Source organism: Ciona robusta, chromosome 4, assembly GCF_009617815.1.
Source record: "Ciona robusta chromosome 4, ASM961781v2".
Taxonomy (NCBI): Eukaryota; Metazoa; Chordata; class Ascidiacea; order Phlebobranchia; family Cionidae; genus Ciona; species Ciona robusta.
This window is the reverse complement of record NC_143238.1, coordinates 1,177,000-1,193,258: the sequence shown is the minus strand read 5'-3', so window position 1 is coordinate 1,193,258 and position 16,259 is coordinate 1,177,000. Positions and strand designations below refer to the sequence as shown.

Sequence of the window (16,259 nt, the reverse complement as noted above, 5' to 3'; positions counted from 1 at the left end):
TAAGATTTACTTCACCCCAATTAAATTTAAAATACTGTCTGATAACTTGTTCCACAAGAAGCGACAAAGTTCCAACTTTATTATTTTGCCGTATATCGGTGTTGCGTGCTGTACATACATATATATCTGGAGTGGTGGGACCACGGTAAGAAGTTTCTACGTCGTGGGAAAAACCATGCGGAAAGGAAAGATATCTTGCTCCCTCTAGCGGCTAGGAAGGAGCAGCGTGTAAAAAAAACATTTCGTTATGAAGTAACACAAGAATTAATTAAAATTGTGACATAGGTATGAAATTTGAAAGATACAGCGATAAATTAAAGTATGTTGAACACGGTGCGGGTAATGTTTGAATTCAAGCACCAGCCGAATCGAGTGTGGAGATAATACGCATCATTGGTGAACGTTGATTCGAATTAAGTGTTGTAGATGCGGTGTGCAAAACATGCGAGAGCAATTTGCTATTTGGTTTCTTCTACTCAGTGATGTAGAATACAAGATATAAATGCTCATGTGAAAAGAAAGCACGATCGATCGTAGAATAAAAAAACTTGCACTGGTATATCGAAACAGAAATTCCTATAATCGAATATGACGTAGGACGACGTCGCATATGACGTATGATAACGTCACATATTTTCAACGTTACTAATCAGTGGATAATGAATGAAAAATTACTAAATTCGACGGATCGAGCAAGAATAATTACATACAGCAACTTTAAGGGCAAGGGTAGCTCTGGTAGCGTCATTGCGCTTTAGAAATCTCCGTGGGCGAAAACCACGAGGATACAGTCTGATGAAAGCTACATGCAATGCACCCATTATTGTCGACGGATATATTTAAAGAAAACTTGATTTTTAAATGATTGAGGGCAAACGGCACACATCTGCTCTACCAGATTAACATAGCATATATACTGGTTACAACAATAATGTCCCCACCCTTGATAATGGTAATGATAACAAGGCTGCAAATGGACACCACGCTTCACCGATCAGATGTCACATATTGTTGGCTTCTGTTTCCTTTTATCGATGGTTTCTGCTTCCCTTATCTAAGTGGCTGCCACTAGAGGAGTAAGAGAACGCCTCGAAATGAGGTCGGTTGGTGTCATCCATGGACGATGCTGCGGAAACAACAAAAGTAAAAATATTGGTGTATTGTCAATTATATATAAACTAACTATGCTATATGCCGTGTATCTTTAATCCTTGTGCTGCTGGAGGATTCTTTGTTTTATAAAAAAATGGATTAAATAATACCACATCAGCAGGGAACAAAATCAACCATCAATATAGAGATTTATATTACGCTAAAAGTGGTATCATCAGTATAAATATAATTTCATGTATTTTCACTAGACTTTTATCTAAATGTGTATGGACTATAGATAACTGGCAAAAACTTAACACAGAACTTTTCAAGGCACTCATAAACAAATGCAAAACCTGCCATAACCACATTTTTGCTCATGAAAGCCTGTTTAGCTATAAACAGTTTGTTAATGCTTGTTAACATGACGCCATGGTATAGTGGCAAAATTTCTTGCCTGTTGCCTGGTAGCAATTCTATTGCACGTTTGTGTTATGTAGTCACTAATGTGTTGTTGAAATTGGTAGCCAATTAGCCATACAGAAAAAAAATAAAACAGAAAGGTGGCCATACAGAAAATCACCTACAGTTGTATACTTGATAACTGTTAGGAAGCATCAAGTGAATGAAATAAGAGTATTAGACACTCGAGTTATTTTACCAGTACCACTTAGATAACTTATATCGACTGCCATTGCTCTGACATTCTATAATAAATAAATGATGGTCCTTGGGAAAGACACTTAACAAAAATTGCTCTAAAGCAGTGGTCACTATGTTTAATAACAATTGTCCGCCATTCATAAAACAAAACATCCGCAAAAAATTCAACACAAAGTTACATACATGTTAACTCGTAGAGCACAAGGTGTAAGAAACAGAACACCCATGTTATACAACTGTCGCTGCTCCCCACATGAGGGTAAATAAGTTACATTCATTCAAGCACTTACACTGATCAGGTGGTGTTAGTTGAACAGGTTGTGCAGTGAATTCTTTGTCAAAATATCGCGTGTCAGTTATGGAGGAAACTTGAGGTTTGAAAGGCGGGGGAACCTGTAGACAAAATATGTTTTAACCAATAAAAAGATTAAAATAATGTCTGCCAAATACCAAAGGCTATATTTTTGTTCTATTCTACATAGGTGAGCTCATAGGTTAGATGAATTATATTTTGATACAGTCTGGGATGAGATTATTGAAATACAGTTAAACTGATAGTTGAACATTAGAAACATTGATTGATAATGAAATATACTTTGTGGCAAATGCAATAAGCTCTATCTGTATATACACCTAACAGAGGGATAAATCTCATTTTAAGGTTTAAACCAGGGTGTTTAAACACGTGTAACCAACTTTCCACCTGTGCATTAGCCTACACAGAGGCATGCGAGAAGTCCTAAAAAAAGGTCACTCAGTTTAAATATTAAACAAACCTTTTTCTCCAAGATATCTTTCCAAACAACAGCTGAGAAGAATCTGTGAGCCATTACTTCTTGTGCATCACTTTGACTACTACCCAATCTGTGGAAAAAAAACAATCTTGTTTGAAGTCATTTTTTACTCATAACCGGCAGGGCTGCTTTTTGGAATACCACGAACAAACAAATATATTTTTTTATGGGGATAATGAGCCAATTTTAGCCTGAATCCTAGGACTCATGACATGCCTCATCCACATAGAATAGAACTCTGTTTTACAGGCTGGGATCAATATGTTAGACAGACTTGTACAGCTACCTAAATTAGGATTGTTAGCTTTGAATCAAACAGCAGGAAACAACATAATGTAAGTTAAATAAACATATAAAGTGTCAAGTAAGGTAACACATTAGATTAAATGTCATCCTTTATATCAATATCAATACACGCGTATCCCAATAGCAAATAGTTAAAAACTTAAGTGGTAAAAATACATGTTATGTATGCATACCAACAGACTAAAGCCAAATTATTAATATTTTTGGGAGTTAGTTTTGGAAAAGTGTTTTGGAGATACGATGGTATGTTTTCGGAGTCTGTTCAGCAATTCATTTTAATGTTACGTTTAAATATTATTATGTATTTATATAGTGTACAAATACATTCCTTTATTAGTATAATATTACTAAAACAACTTGTACATAATCAGCAGCAAGTCATGCTTCATATTATGATACATCTGCTGTTTACCGTTCTGGACCAAGCAGAATGTTATGTATTCTAAAATATTTTATTCAGCCTATTAATTAAATCTCAGTGCTTCATAGAATTAATAAAAAGGGTGTGCAGGTTATTCAACACATTACAAAACTAAACATAGACACCAAAACCTTACCTTTTCAAGGGATCCTTGTTCAGTAGTTCTGATAACAAACTTTTGCCTTCCTTTGATAAACCTGATGGAAACCTCAGGTCATCCATGAGAATAAGTTCAAATAGAACATCATGATCCCGATTATAGAATGGAAGTCTACCACACATCATCTCATACATCACTACACCAAGCCCCCACCAATCCACTGACCGACCGTAATCATTATCTTCAAGGACCTGGTTAAGAAAAAAACTTGTTTGTAAAAATATTATATAAAAAGGAGGGGAAGATGGAACATCTTTTCATTCTGCTTTTTCAATCCGTTTGGTAGTAAACAAAGACCATTGGAAGAATTATATAACCGTATCCTCACAACTCCCGTAGACCATTGCTAATTGTTTAAAACATAATCAGGATATTGCAATGGTATGTGCCAAAGATGTTCCACCGTACCGTACAGTACTGTTTGTTTTACTTTGTAATGCTCCATAACATGAAAGTATGTTAATAGGCAAGTCTAAAAATTGTGCATAGAAGATACAAACAACAGGCTAACTGTGGTCTATTTTCCATGGGGTGTCACAACGCATAACCTCACTCTTATCCATATAGAATACAATGTACATTGATGGAATGTAATGTGACAACTCTGGTCTAAATCCCAGGACCTGGGGCATACCACAAAACAGGACTTCTCCAATATATAATAGAATGTAGTTCGCGTTTATCTGCCTTTTATAAATTGGCAAATACAGAAAACTATATCATTGTAGTTTTGTCATTTTAGTTGCCAATAAATTTAAAATGCATCAACTTATGAAACCCTAACTAGATGAAGCATTTAAATGCATCCACACCTCTGGTGCAAGGTATTCTGGTGTTCCACAGAATGTTTTAGTTGTTGTTCCAAATCTAATCTCTTCCTTACATAAACCAAAATCTGTAATCTTGATATGTCCTTCACTGTCCAACAACAAGTTTTCAAGCTGAAATAAAACTTCTGTTAAATAGTGGAAAATATACCAATTGTATAAAACTGAAGAAATCATGAAAAATAAAGTTGTAAGGTTTAACATATACCCTATATACATGTTGTAGCAAAAGTGAGAGACTCCATACTAATGATAAAATATGTAAATTTGACAGCATGTGATAAATAAAAGGTGTGAACTTTTAATTTTGTATTTTACAACTGTTAAAAACAACCCTCAAAAACTTCAATTATTATTTCTGTATTATACAAATTTATTCCACCAAGCTCTATTGGAACAGTTTACTCACTTTAAGATCTCTGTAAATAACTTCTTGTTGATGCAAATAATCAAGAGCCAAAATTATTTCTGCTCCGTAGAATCTTGCTCTGTCTTCACTGAACACACGATCCCGTGATAAATGGAAGAAAATCTAATTCATAATTTCTTTTAGATATTAATAAAAGTATTAATGTCACCTAGTTTATCCAGTAAGGCAAAGGCAGCTGTTATAATACAGGTCCCACTATTTTATACATGTTATGTTGAAATTATTGGTAATTGTGTTTTTTTTTGTTCTGTATGGCTTATAATTTAGACAATCCATTAGTGACCACTTAGTTTAGTTGGTGCAATTTCTGCTAAGTGTTTTGCCCAAGGTCACATACGCACACAATGTTAGTTGCCTTAAGCATAGAACCCAGTAATCTTTGGTTTATAGAAGTGCAAAACAAAACACAGGGTGCAAACTAAAGTTACATCCGTGATTCTAACAAACCCTTTCACATGGAGAACAAAAAAGTGGTTCAAAAAATTATTATTTTTTACCAGAACAGCATTTCTCAAAAAATATGTTATACTTGATGGCAATGTCTCCAGGATATGCGAGTCAAAAGCATGTATCTACTTAGTACTCACCTCTCCACCATTCACATACTCCATAACAAAGCATAAGTAGTCATTGGTTTGAAATGAGTATTTCAACGACTGTCGAAAAAAAAAGAAATATTATGTAAGTTAACTTAACACCGGTATGGAATTGTAAAGTGAAAGTAGTTAAAAAACTATGCGTCTTGTGATGTTTAGATTGGTTAAACCGAAAGCAGTCACAAGTTATTTGATTTCTGATAAGCATGGAGCTAACAAAGCAATATTATGCAATGTTGTTTTGATATGGTCACGTCATCTATATTGCGCAACAAATATATCAGGTAAATAAACAAGGACGGGTAATGTTACGATATAAATAACATACCGTTAAAAATGGATGCCTGGTCTGCTGTAGAACTCGGTTTTCAGTGAGTGTGTGTGTGACTTCATCCTATTAAAACAAGTATACATATGTAAATACAATATCTACAGTTGTATTAAACTGTGTTAGGTTCATAAGGGGGTACAAGATGGCAAAATGTCATATGAGACACGACTAAACAAGCTTTTCTGAGCAAAAAGCTGGCAAAGGGGTTTTGTACTACAAAGAATTTGTAGGTACTGAAAAGGCATGCTTCAAATATGTTAAAAACCTCTTTTAGATTTTATCTGTATTAGTACACAATGTGAAAGAATTCTCACTACTATCGGTCATTAGGTGAACGCTAACAGCTTTCCTGGATACAGTGATGTAAAATGATGTGAACACATTCTCTCAAAATATGTGATGTGAAACCCATGAAAGAAATTATTCTTTATAAATATACAACAGATGGTCAGTGTAGGTGGAATGCAGATTAAGATAAAGTGATAAGTGTGAGTCATTCTGTTCTTTCTATTCCACCATTGGTGGCTAAGAAAAACATGGTGACTCAAACATAGCTGGATATATGTGAAGTGCATTGGAGCCCCGGTACACAAGTCCGGAAATATTACTCTTAAACAAAAATGTGAATGGATACAGACGACAGCAGGAAGCACAACCCAAGTGGAGTGACTCATTCACTCTGCTATACAACCTCTTCAATCTAGCAAACCAAATAATTTCTACTTACTAAATAATTGTAGATAATTTACTATCAAGTTGGTTTATAAATTAAAGTTGGAAGTTTCCGCTTTTTAAATAAACGAACTGTTTGGTATTTTCTGGTTTCGTTTTGGTATTACGTTTAGTATATGATGGGTTCATTTGAGTTGCACAAACAGTTTGGGTGGAAAATTACACAATGTAAGGTCGTAGGGCTTGGTAAACAAGAGGTCACATTCAGTGTGTGCATTTCAAATTTCACATCTAGCGTGACACAAGGAGAAAAACAAGAGAGGCAAATAAGGCTGCGCTCCAGTCTAGACATCGCCACAACAACAATGTGCTTTGGTGACTAGGCTCATGCTGTACATGACTAAAGTGAGACTAGAGGCAAACAGGACAAACAAACCATGAATGGCCAATCAAACCATTAGCGAGGTGCATAAACAATAAATAGAAAGTAGTAACGAAAATTTCTTAGAGCAAAATTAAGCAACATGACCTTTTAATTTGAGCTACATATTTAGAACGCCATTAATAAAACATTATAATGCAAAAACAGCCAACCTTAGCAACAATAACTTCTTTCTTCAAAATTTTCATGGCGTGAAATTCTTCGGTTTTCTTCTCTTTTACGAGAATTACTTTACCAAAAGTTCCTTTTCCAAGAACTTCTAAGAACTCGAAGTCAGTCAAGGTCTAAAAAAAATAGGTCTAGATAAGCTTCCTATAGTTTGTATGTAATGTGCAATATTGATAAAAAGTTGTATTTGTATTATACACATTTAGCTTATTCAGCAATTCTTGTACAATGTATAATAAAAATAATATGATTTCAATCATTGAGAGTAATTGATTTGTTATCGTTACACATTAAAACCCATTAGTTAAGGCATTGGTTTTACATCTATTCTTAGAAGCCATTTGACTACAAGCAAAACAATAAAGCAATATGTTATGACATGTATAGCCTACTCAATACATTTAACTGATTAATCCAACTACAAAGGGAAAGCAGTCTAATGGATTTAAATAGGGCATTCAAATTGAAGCAATGCTATACCAGCCATCAAGGATAAAATGGATTATTTTCTACATGGCTTGTTATTGGCTTTTCCTGTTTACGGAGATGGTAACGTGGGTAGGTGTACTTTATTGCCTATTCAATTTATTCTGGTATAAGATTCATAAAATCAGAGTAGTGCTTATTGAAAATCAATCGCACTATAACTCTAATAAGTCACTAAAGACGACTGTTGATTTTTAACACCTGGAAAAATAGATTTAGTGATATTGTATCACAGACTGACCGTGCAAGCTTGTTTAAAAGTTACATGCCTTTGCATGCTGTGAGTATGTATGTACATAATATAAAATATGCATATAGATATATACTGTACATAGTACAACATATCGTCAACAACAAATTATTATCTTATCATTTCATTTCCTATCTACAGCTGTGATACAAACACCAACGCATGCACAGTACACAAATTAATTTGTGATAATTTCTCAAACACCAAACTAAACAACAAACTAAGTGAACATTCCTGAAGAAAGTTTCCATATAAACAGATTAGCACAACCACAAAGCATAATCAAGTAACAATATGAATTGGAATTTCTCTTTGCAGAACACATAGTGAAAACCAGGCTTTTAAGGGCATGCAAGTTTAAGCTTGTAGATTAAAAAAAAAGGTTTTCCTAACATATTATTAAGAAGGGCTTTGGTCTGGGGGGATTGGTTATAACAAATGATACTTAATTTATTAAAGTTTATCTATATTTCTATCTACTCAAACAGTGTTGCGTCATATTTTGTTAGTGACTTTTGTCCTTACTATAGTTTTGTTAGCAAATATTGGCAAAATTAATTATGCAAAAAAGTTATTCAGTTTCAACCCATTTATAACAGTGGAAATATCCGAAAACTTGGACCCTTTTTGTTTTAGACACTAACCAAATTTAGGCATTAAAAAGTGAATCGAGACTTAAAAAACCCCTTGCTGTGCCACTGTTCAGTGATCACAAGAGTTATTTAATCTGTTACCTTTTGGAGAGATGTACTTTGATCAGAAATTACATTTCAATTACAATAACTGATATTGATAAGGTGTTGTGTATGAGAGTGTTGCAATACAAACTAATTTTGAACATCAAGAAAACAGTAAGAATCCAAATCAAAAGGAAATTGAAACTGATGTGACACACGGCATATCATCATTATCATTACCTTGTTGCTCTTGGCTGGTTTGATGAATTCATTTTCAGGTTGCTTAATTAATGGATTAGCATGTTTGTTAAAGGTATTCTCACAAACTGTGTTAATCTTTCAGTTAGAAATCAGGCAACCAGCATAAATATAATACATACACATATTTATGAGAAGCAGATGTTAAAAATTAAAAAAATTAAACGTTTAGCTTCCGATTTTAAGATAAAAACAACAAAAATATGTAAAGAGTAGGTTAAAATAATATAAGATAAGTGTTGACATAACATCGGCATTGGTTGGTATTATGTAGGTTGTAATATGTAATGAATTAACAAGTTATGATTTAGCACAGAGCATGTTAATTTCAACAAACTGTCATTAACTTTGTTAGGGTGATGGACTAACCCTAAAATCCAGCGTCCCCTTGCATGTTATATAGGGTTTTAACCATACAGAATAGAATACAATTATCTCTCATCATGGAGCAAGAAAATGTAATCTTACCACTTTGTGATCGGATGTCTTCTTTGACTCATCTTCTGTGACACTTTTTTCCTCCGGAGAATGCTGAAGTTGATCACTGACTCCTTCAATGGCTTTCATCCATTCTTCTCTGAAAATGTGCACGTAGTGTTACAAGACTGAAATCTAATTCCATTTTTGTAATTAACAATACTTAAACATTATAGGATCAATATTTCTTATAAGTTCCAACCCATAGCTTATTACACTGGTGGGTGTATGAAGTTCTGCTCATGGCCTTACACAATGACATACATAAATAGTTTCAAACAAGTCCGTGTAATCCAACATGGTATAACTATAAGGTAACAAAATGTATCAATCAATATTTATACTAATGTTTTTCATATAAACACATTGTCTTTTTTGAAAATATACACATTACGTAATTGGTAATAAAGTAACTGCTTCTGTAACAGAAAACAGATGAATCACCGCTTCGCCTCAGTTGATGATTTCATTAAAAGAATGACACGGTAATTTAATATGAACGTATTTGCTTATTATATCTAGTATTCAATATAATAAATAGAAACATTAGCTGTACAATGTTTAGATTACAATATTAAAATAAACTCAAACAGTTTTGTAGTATGTTAATGGTTTGTTTTATTTAAAAATAATTAAACCATGTGTTCTAGCACTCAAGATAGATAACAAATATTCAAAATAAATTTGTCTATAAATTTGGGGTTCAGGCATCCAGGCCAGTGCCAATAAAACAAATACATATTTATAAAAGCCATTAATAAACACAAACTTAGTAATAAATAAATAAATAAATTGGTTTTGCTACCACTGACCAATAATCTAATCACTACTGATAAATGCAAATTTCCAAAACCCAAAATACATATCAAGGAATGAAGAAAACAAACAAGGGACATTTGACCAAGAAACATGATTAGACAAGTGACCCACCTGTCAACTTTTGATGTGGATGTGAAGGTACGTTCAATGATAGTGGTCCATTGTAAACATCGTACAACGAACACAAATGCGTTTTCACGTTGCTGGTCTTTCCTCATGACCTGGGATTCTGAAGGAATTAAAACAACGTTTAGTTACGTTTCAACTTTTAATATAGTAATACAGTATATTACCAAGTTGTACAAAATTATTTTAACATTAACAGTGAGTAAATAGAGTAGGCTTTTTCTGGAGACATTGGTACAGAAAATATCTGAGAATCAGTATTTGCACTATGACATTGACAAACAGCAAGATTAAAACGATTTTTTTAACTTTATAAGGAAAATAAGCATCAACTGTCTGTGTTCTATGCGACCAAAAAACAAGTGGCCTATATATATATATATATATACTTGAGTCTTAGGATATATTACATACTTAAAACACTAAAGTTATTGAGCGGTTCTTGATGATTGTCTGGATCAGGTTTATCTTTATAACCAAGAAATGATCCATCTGTTTTTAGAACAAAATATCTTCGTCTCCAGTTCCTTATGTATTCACCTGTCATTTGTAGATTTTTTTGTTGTAAGTTTGCATTACATAAACTTTAGGCAAAGGTATATTGGCTTGGGACTTTTATAAGTTATAAGTCCAACTAACATAAATAATAAGAATATAGAAGTAGGTTATTGAAATTTGCTTATTATATCTATATAGCAAATAATCCAATTATTTGTCACATTTTATGTTATTGAGTTTATATGTTTAAGTTTATTTTTTTATCAAGTAAATTGTTCCATTCTTCCAGATTTTATGAATCATCTCCAAAGATCCTTGAATACCAGTCTAAGTATTCTAATTAAAACTTTTGGCAGAATATTTTTGATATAAAGTGATTAATATATTCTAATTAAAACTTTTGGCAGAATATTTTTGATATAAAGTGATTTATGTTAACCTCTTTTTTGGAGCCATCCTTCCTTAACAATGGATGCCATCGATGGACCTGTGGTGGTGTCTGACATCATTCAGCATAAACCTTATGCTTGTATGTTGTATGGTCAGATCCAATTTTGTACTAAATATATTTTCACTTCGTCATTTGTTTTATACTTTAACACCAAACAATTTTCAAATTATCTGACCTAAACCAAAATGACATTTAACTATAATATTATTTGGTGAAGGTGTTAGTGAAGAATCCTCCCCTGCGTTATCTGCAAGCCACTAACCCTTAACTACTAATCCATATATAACGACACCTAACTACCATTCTACCAATATCTAACACTTTCCACCAGCCTAATATCTAACGTACAACAAGCGCATTCTTCACTTGCTTATTGCTTATTAATTATTCCATTTAATTAGCGTACCGGAGATAAATTGAAAGGTATGTTTTTTAACATTTGAAAGTGGAAAGGCTATCGTGTTCATACTCAGCGTAACTTTCCCATGTAGATAGACTTATCACAGAACAAATATTAACAGTAACAAAAACAGTAGGCAAAAACAACCAATCCTATCCTATATTGTACTGTACACTCTCCATTCAGGTGACAGCTAATCTCATTCACAGAATTCGACGTAAACAACTCAAACTCGATCGAAATTTATTATTAACATAGAAATAGTATTGTTGTTGTGACGTTGCGCGTACGTACGTAGGGCTTAATTGAGCACGTAAGCGGTCATATAGATCTTTTTCATCCAATAGTTGATCTTGTTAATTATTCGGGCGACTTTTTTTCGCACACATCTCAGTTCTCATTCTTTATATTTTAAGTCTTCTGTTGACCAAAATCAAGTTATAACTTATAGTAGAGTGAGGGAAGATGGGACACCTTCAGCACGAAATATCTAAATTTAGCACGCAATAAATTCTGATCGCGTTTTAAACAAGTAACAACGACCTATGAGAGTCGTGAAGATACGGATTTATAATTCGAATGAATGAATGTAATAAATATAACTTTATCCTCGCGTGGCCAGAAAAACGACAGTCGTTACCACACGGGTTTAACACCTCGTGCCAGCTTACGAGTTACCATATATGGTACTATTTCATTGAATATTTTTTGTTTACTACCAAACAGGACAAAAAATAGAATGAAAAGGTGTCCTATCTGCCTCACTTTACTATATATAAATCATGGTGTATAAAATTAAGTACTTTTCTTACGGTATTATCATTAATCGCAATTGAAACACTATTTTTATTTTAACATGCTATGATTAACTTTAACTTCCTTATTATCGCTTGAATATAGAATACATTCTACCAACTGCTACACATTGGGTATTTCTGATTTGTTTTTAATCGAGCTCAGCCGACCGTGTTTCTAAAAAGTTAAGTTAAGATTATGCTAATTATAATACGTACTTAACCATTGTAGCTGTGGTTTCTTGTAAATTAACTGAGTAGTTCATAAACAAATGCAGTAATGTAGGGTAAGATGAATACCGGTACCGTGGTAAGCATTTAAATACCCCATATTTCCTGATCGTGTTTTAACAATAACAACGAACTTTTACAGTTGTAAAAACGACTGTCGTTTTGCTGCTAATTTTCTTCTGTTTATAGTTTTAATTAAACTGATCTTCGTTACTGTATTTGAAATGGTACGATTAAGGCTTCTCATCTATATTAAAACAAATTTGTTGCAAGGGTAGTTTTAGAAACACTAGTTTTCGACGCTAAAATTAATAATGTTACATTTTAACATATTGGTAATTTGAGCAAGGGTGCATTGTATAAGCTCCTATACCTTATGATCATCAATCGTAATTGAAACTTTATTTTTGGTTAAACATTACATGAATATTATTAACTTGTAACATCACCTATAATCGCCGAATAGCATAAATAGATTAATTAAAATTATGCTAATTACAACACGTGCCCAATCATTAGTTTGTTGTTCGTTTTTTTAGATTTTTTTTTTTTAAACACAAGAACATATAGTAGGGTGGAGGAAGATGGGACACCTTTAGCAGACAAAATCCAAATATCTTGATCGTAATTTTTAACAATTAACAACGGTATATGGGAGTTGTGGTGATATGGTTTTATAATTCTTTAAATGTTCTTTGTTTACTACCTGGAACAGAAAAATAAAATGAAAATGTGTCCCATTTTTGTCCACCCGACTATATAGCATTTAGGCTACACTCATTTTTGACAGCATTAAATAGTCATAACAAATGTGTCCTTCGGCATCAGCTTAAATGGCCATGAATTAGACATCGATTGCTTTTAGTCAACATAACCCAGATATACACTGACATTAACACATATGTATAATACAAGTTTTGTATGGGGAATCATTGTAAACATTTAATTATATTTACAAACTTCGTGCAATGTTTTTTCCTTATATGTCATCATTTCTGAACCGAGCGTCAATATCTATCATACAATCATCACTGGTTTCGTATACAGTAGAGTTAACCCCATTGTTGAAGTCCCACGATCTTTTCTGAGGCTCTACAGTCAAATATGTTAACCCAGCAGTCATATTATCCGAACTTGTATATTTCGAATGATTTCTTGCTTTGCATTGAAAAGTTTTTCGGCATCCTCGTCTGCAAGATGGGGAAGTTAGGTAGTAAATGAAAAAATGAATAAATCCACTCATGATAAACATCGAGAGGAACACGGTAGCAAGGTTCGTTAAGATGCCCCCGATTACGTGATAGCCATCATGGTTGATTGGCGAACCGGTTTGGTTTGTGGGTAAAGTAAGATTTTGAATTCGCTGTGAAACACTTTGTCTGGTTGTCGTTAGTTGTATAAGGTTGTTACTGTATATTTCTCTGAAACTTCCAGCAACGTCGAGTGCCAATAGAACGATCAAGGGCAATATTAAGATACACATTGTAGTCACAGTTATCAGCGTGGCTCTTGTTTCTTTAATTTCACGGAAAATTGAAATGACGCAGTTAGATTTTGCTTGAGTAGAAATGGTAGCGGGATCATTTATTTTCACTGGTGAAGAATCCGGACGTCTGCATTCGAGAGTCATATTTTTTAACCAGCTAGGGGGGCGTGGAGTTAGTGATTCAATTCTTGAAGGGTGAGATGCGGACCCTGGTTCCTCTTCAATTTGTATCGAGTCTGTTATAATGTCAGCTAAACTTGTTTCGTGGCAATTCAAAACAACTTGCTGTGAATGTTCAGCTTTATGGGAGTAACTTGCTTCTGATTCTCCTTTCGTTCTTATTTTTCGGCTTGATGACTTTTTGATAGGGACAAGATCAACCATAGAGTAATGCTCTATGGCCGACTTATTTGAGATTGGATTCTTTGCGTTTTTTAAAGCTGTAATTTGTTTGGCCGTTTTCTTTGTAGCCACCAACTCATATGTTACTAGCAATAATAACACCAGCATACCTAATATCGGTGTATAGATGAGCACAGCATAAGAAATTGTCATTGGTAAAGATTTACTTAAAGCAATCCCGACCAGCGCTGAGTTTGAATAAACGTTTGGAGCCATTAGTACTTCAACAAAGAGTAAAAATCTTACTTTGCCGAGAAATACTGCCAGTAACCCAAGCGTCACACTTAATATGCACGCGATTAGCACATACATAATGACTGGAACCCGTCCGCGAGCACGACTTGGTGCAGGATTTCGCTTTTCGGGGAAATTGTCTCTCCTTTTGATTGACAATCTATCAGAAGCAACAAAGTTAGGCTTACTTCTTTTTGCTGCAAACTCGGCGGGGTCGATTCTCAACAACGTAAACCATCTTTCTCCCACAGTACCAAGCATTGCGTAGATATGTAAGGACACAATCATGTGAAACAAACCACTGCAAATATATTCCATGGAGCCGGGGTTTGGTCGGGGGTCGCTGGAGTTGTCGCATACAAGTGGACTTGTCAGCATATAGTATGTTCTTACAGCGATTAAAGGGACCAAGACACAACTAGACAACAAGCCGCATATTCCCAACCAAATCCGAAATACAGCTTTCGACTGAATGAAAACATAGGTTATGATATACGCCTGTCCAACATTAGAAACAATTTTAGATTACCCAATTTAAGTTGCCGTGTGTATTTATCAGTCTAGACCTCTTTGGATCACAGTCGGTCGTATGTTTTGAGCTACGATCGTTTAGGGCAGAAGCAATCGCCACCACGTTAAAAAGTATTGACAGCAGCATCAGAAGAGCTACTACCAACGTTACAACAAGTATGTTGTTGCGACACTGTTCCGACAATGCGCCCCAAACGCACTCTTCTAACCCTGCAATAAACTTTGTATTGCAGCTGTGTCGATTAAATTCCTCGAAGGACGAGCAGAATGGTAAACGATAAAACGCCATTGCAGCAAATTTTGCTTCAGATTTACAGTTTTAATATTGCTGCAAGGAAACCTGTAAAACAGCTGTACCGATTACGGCTATCATACGCTACCTATAACAAACGGGCTTAAAATTTAAATCATTGAATCAACGCAATCTATGCTGAATTGCTTAGGATTAAAACTAATAGTTTAAATTTAAACAGCATGCACACATGGTGCAGACGAATATATACCTAAATTTCAGTTGTTTTAAAATACTGGTGGTTATAATATTTATTGAAAACGCATCATGACAGGCAAGAGTTCGTTTCGGGAGGCGCCGGAAATTAGTTGAGTTATTTATATTTGTCGAAACTGTAATCTCTGCACGCGCAAAAGGCGGATTCGCGTGAAGTGTTGGCAACTCAGAACGAAAAATTATGCTTAAAATGCTGGTGGGAAAAACTACACAACACGCTGTGTAAATAAAACGTTATGTAGGAGCGTTCTTTTGTCAACGGACAGGCAATATGGGCTTTTAGGTGGTTATGGTATTCCATCTTAACCCACAATACTGTTTTTTTTTTAAACTGCAACAGTCAGTTTATAACAAAATGTTAGTAAACGAGACTCTTGGTAACTCATATATAAACTAAGGATATGCAATGCAAAATATGGCTGCGCTTTTAAGTCGAACCGGAAACTATCTCCAACATAATGTACTGGCATAACAACGTTTGATTTGGTGTTAGCATTAACTATCATGACGCCCTGTACAAAAGTATAAGTAGCTTTCTGCTTTAGAATGTTTGTCACTTCACTAAAGCTACCACAATCTGTAATTTTACAAAATGTGAAATTACTAACGAGCGATTAAAAAAAATCATTTACTGCTAGACTAACACAATATGATTATGCCGCAACTGCACTGGTCAATATGCAGTACAAATGACTTTTAGAAAACAACACCCACTAGACGGATGCGTGA

At 34.2% G+C, this 16,259-nt stretch overlaps 2 protein-coding genes across 3 annotated transcripts; both read right to left on the bottom strand.

The window, feature by feature from the left end:
- Positions 1-58: 58 nt before the first annotated feature.
- Positions 59-11,153, bottom strand: LOC149736361 (RAC-alpha serine/threonine-protein kinase-like). 2 transcript variants are annotated; one of them, XM_089877423.1, is made up of 14 exons: positions 10,933-11,153; positions 10,410-10,535; positions 9,981-10,098; positions 9,042-9,150; positions 8,556-8,597; positions 6,887-7,018; positions 5,618-5,683; positions 5,281-5,349; positions 4,673-4,795; positions 4,249-4,377; positions 3,413-3,627; positions 2,532-2,619; positions 2,046-2,148; positions 59-1,126 (listed from the first exon to the last, which is right to left on the bottom strand). In XM_089877423.1, exons 1-14 carry the CDS (start codon positions 11,000-11,002, stop codon positions 1,029-1,031), a joined length of 1,488 nt encoding a protein of 495 aa, XP_089733549.1. In that variant the 5' UTR covers positions 11,003-11,153; the 3' UTR covers positions 59-1,028. The 2 variants fall into 2 exon arrangements, with proteins under 2 accessions (XP_089733549.1, XP_089733550.1); XM_089877424.1 differs by lacking the exon at positions 8,556-8,597.
- A 1,469-nt stretch (positions 11,154-12,622) lies between these two features.
- Positions 12,623-16,153, bottom strand: LOC149736360 (uncharacterized). Its single transcript, XM_089877475.1, has 2 exons — positions 15,021-16,153; positions 12,623-14,959 (listed from the first exon to the last, which is right to left on the bottom strand). The coding sequence occupies exons 1-2, from the start codon at positions 15,309-15,311 to the stop codon at positions 13,349-13,351; spliced, it is 1,902 nt and encodes a 633-aa protein (XP_089733601.1). The 5' UTR covers positions 15,312-16,153; the 3' UTR covers positions 12,623-13,348.
- Positions 16,154-16,259: the final 106 nt, after the last annotated feature.

Coding starts and splice junctions, on each gene's coding strand:
- LOC149736361 (XM_089877423.1), bottom strand. CDS start 11,002: ATGATGTCAGACACCACCACAGGTCCATCGATGGCATCCATTGTTAAG. Junction 4,378..4,672: donor TTATTTACAGAGATCTTAAA/GTGAGTAAACTG, acceptor GTTTTATTTCAG/CTTGAAAACTTGTTGTTGGA. Junction 1,127..2,045: donor ACTAACACCACCTGATCAGT/GTAAGTGCTTGA, acceptor TTGTTTCCGCAG/CATCGTCCATGGATGACACC.
- LOC149736360 (XM_089877475.1), bottom strand. CDS start 15,311: ATGGCGTTTTATCGTTTACCATTCTGCTCGTCCTTCGAGGAATTTAAT. Junction 14,960..15,020: donor CACACGGCAACTTAAATTGG/GTAATCTAAAAT, acceptor GTTTTCATTCAG/TCGAAAGCTGTATTTCGGAT.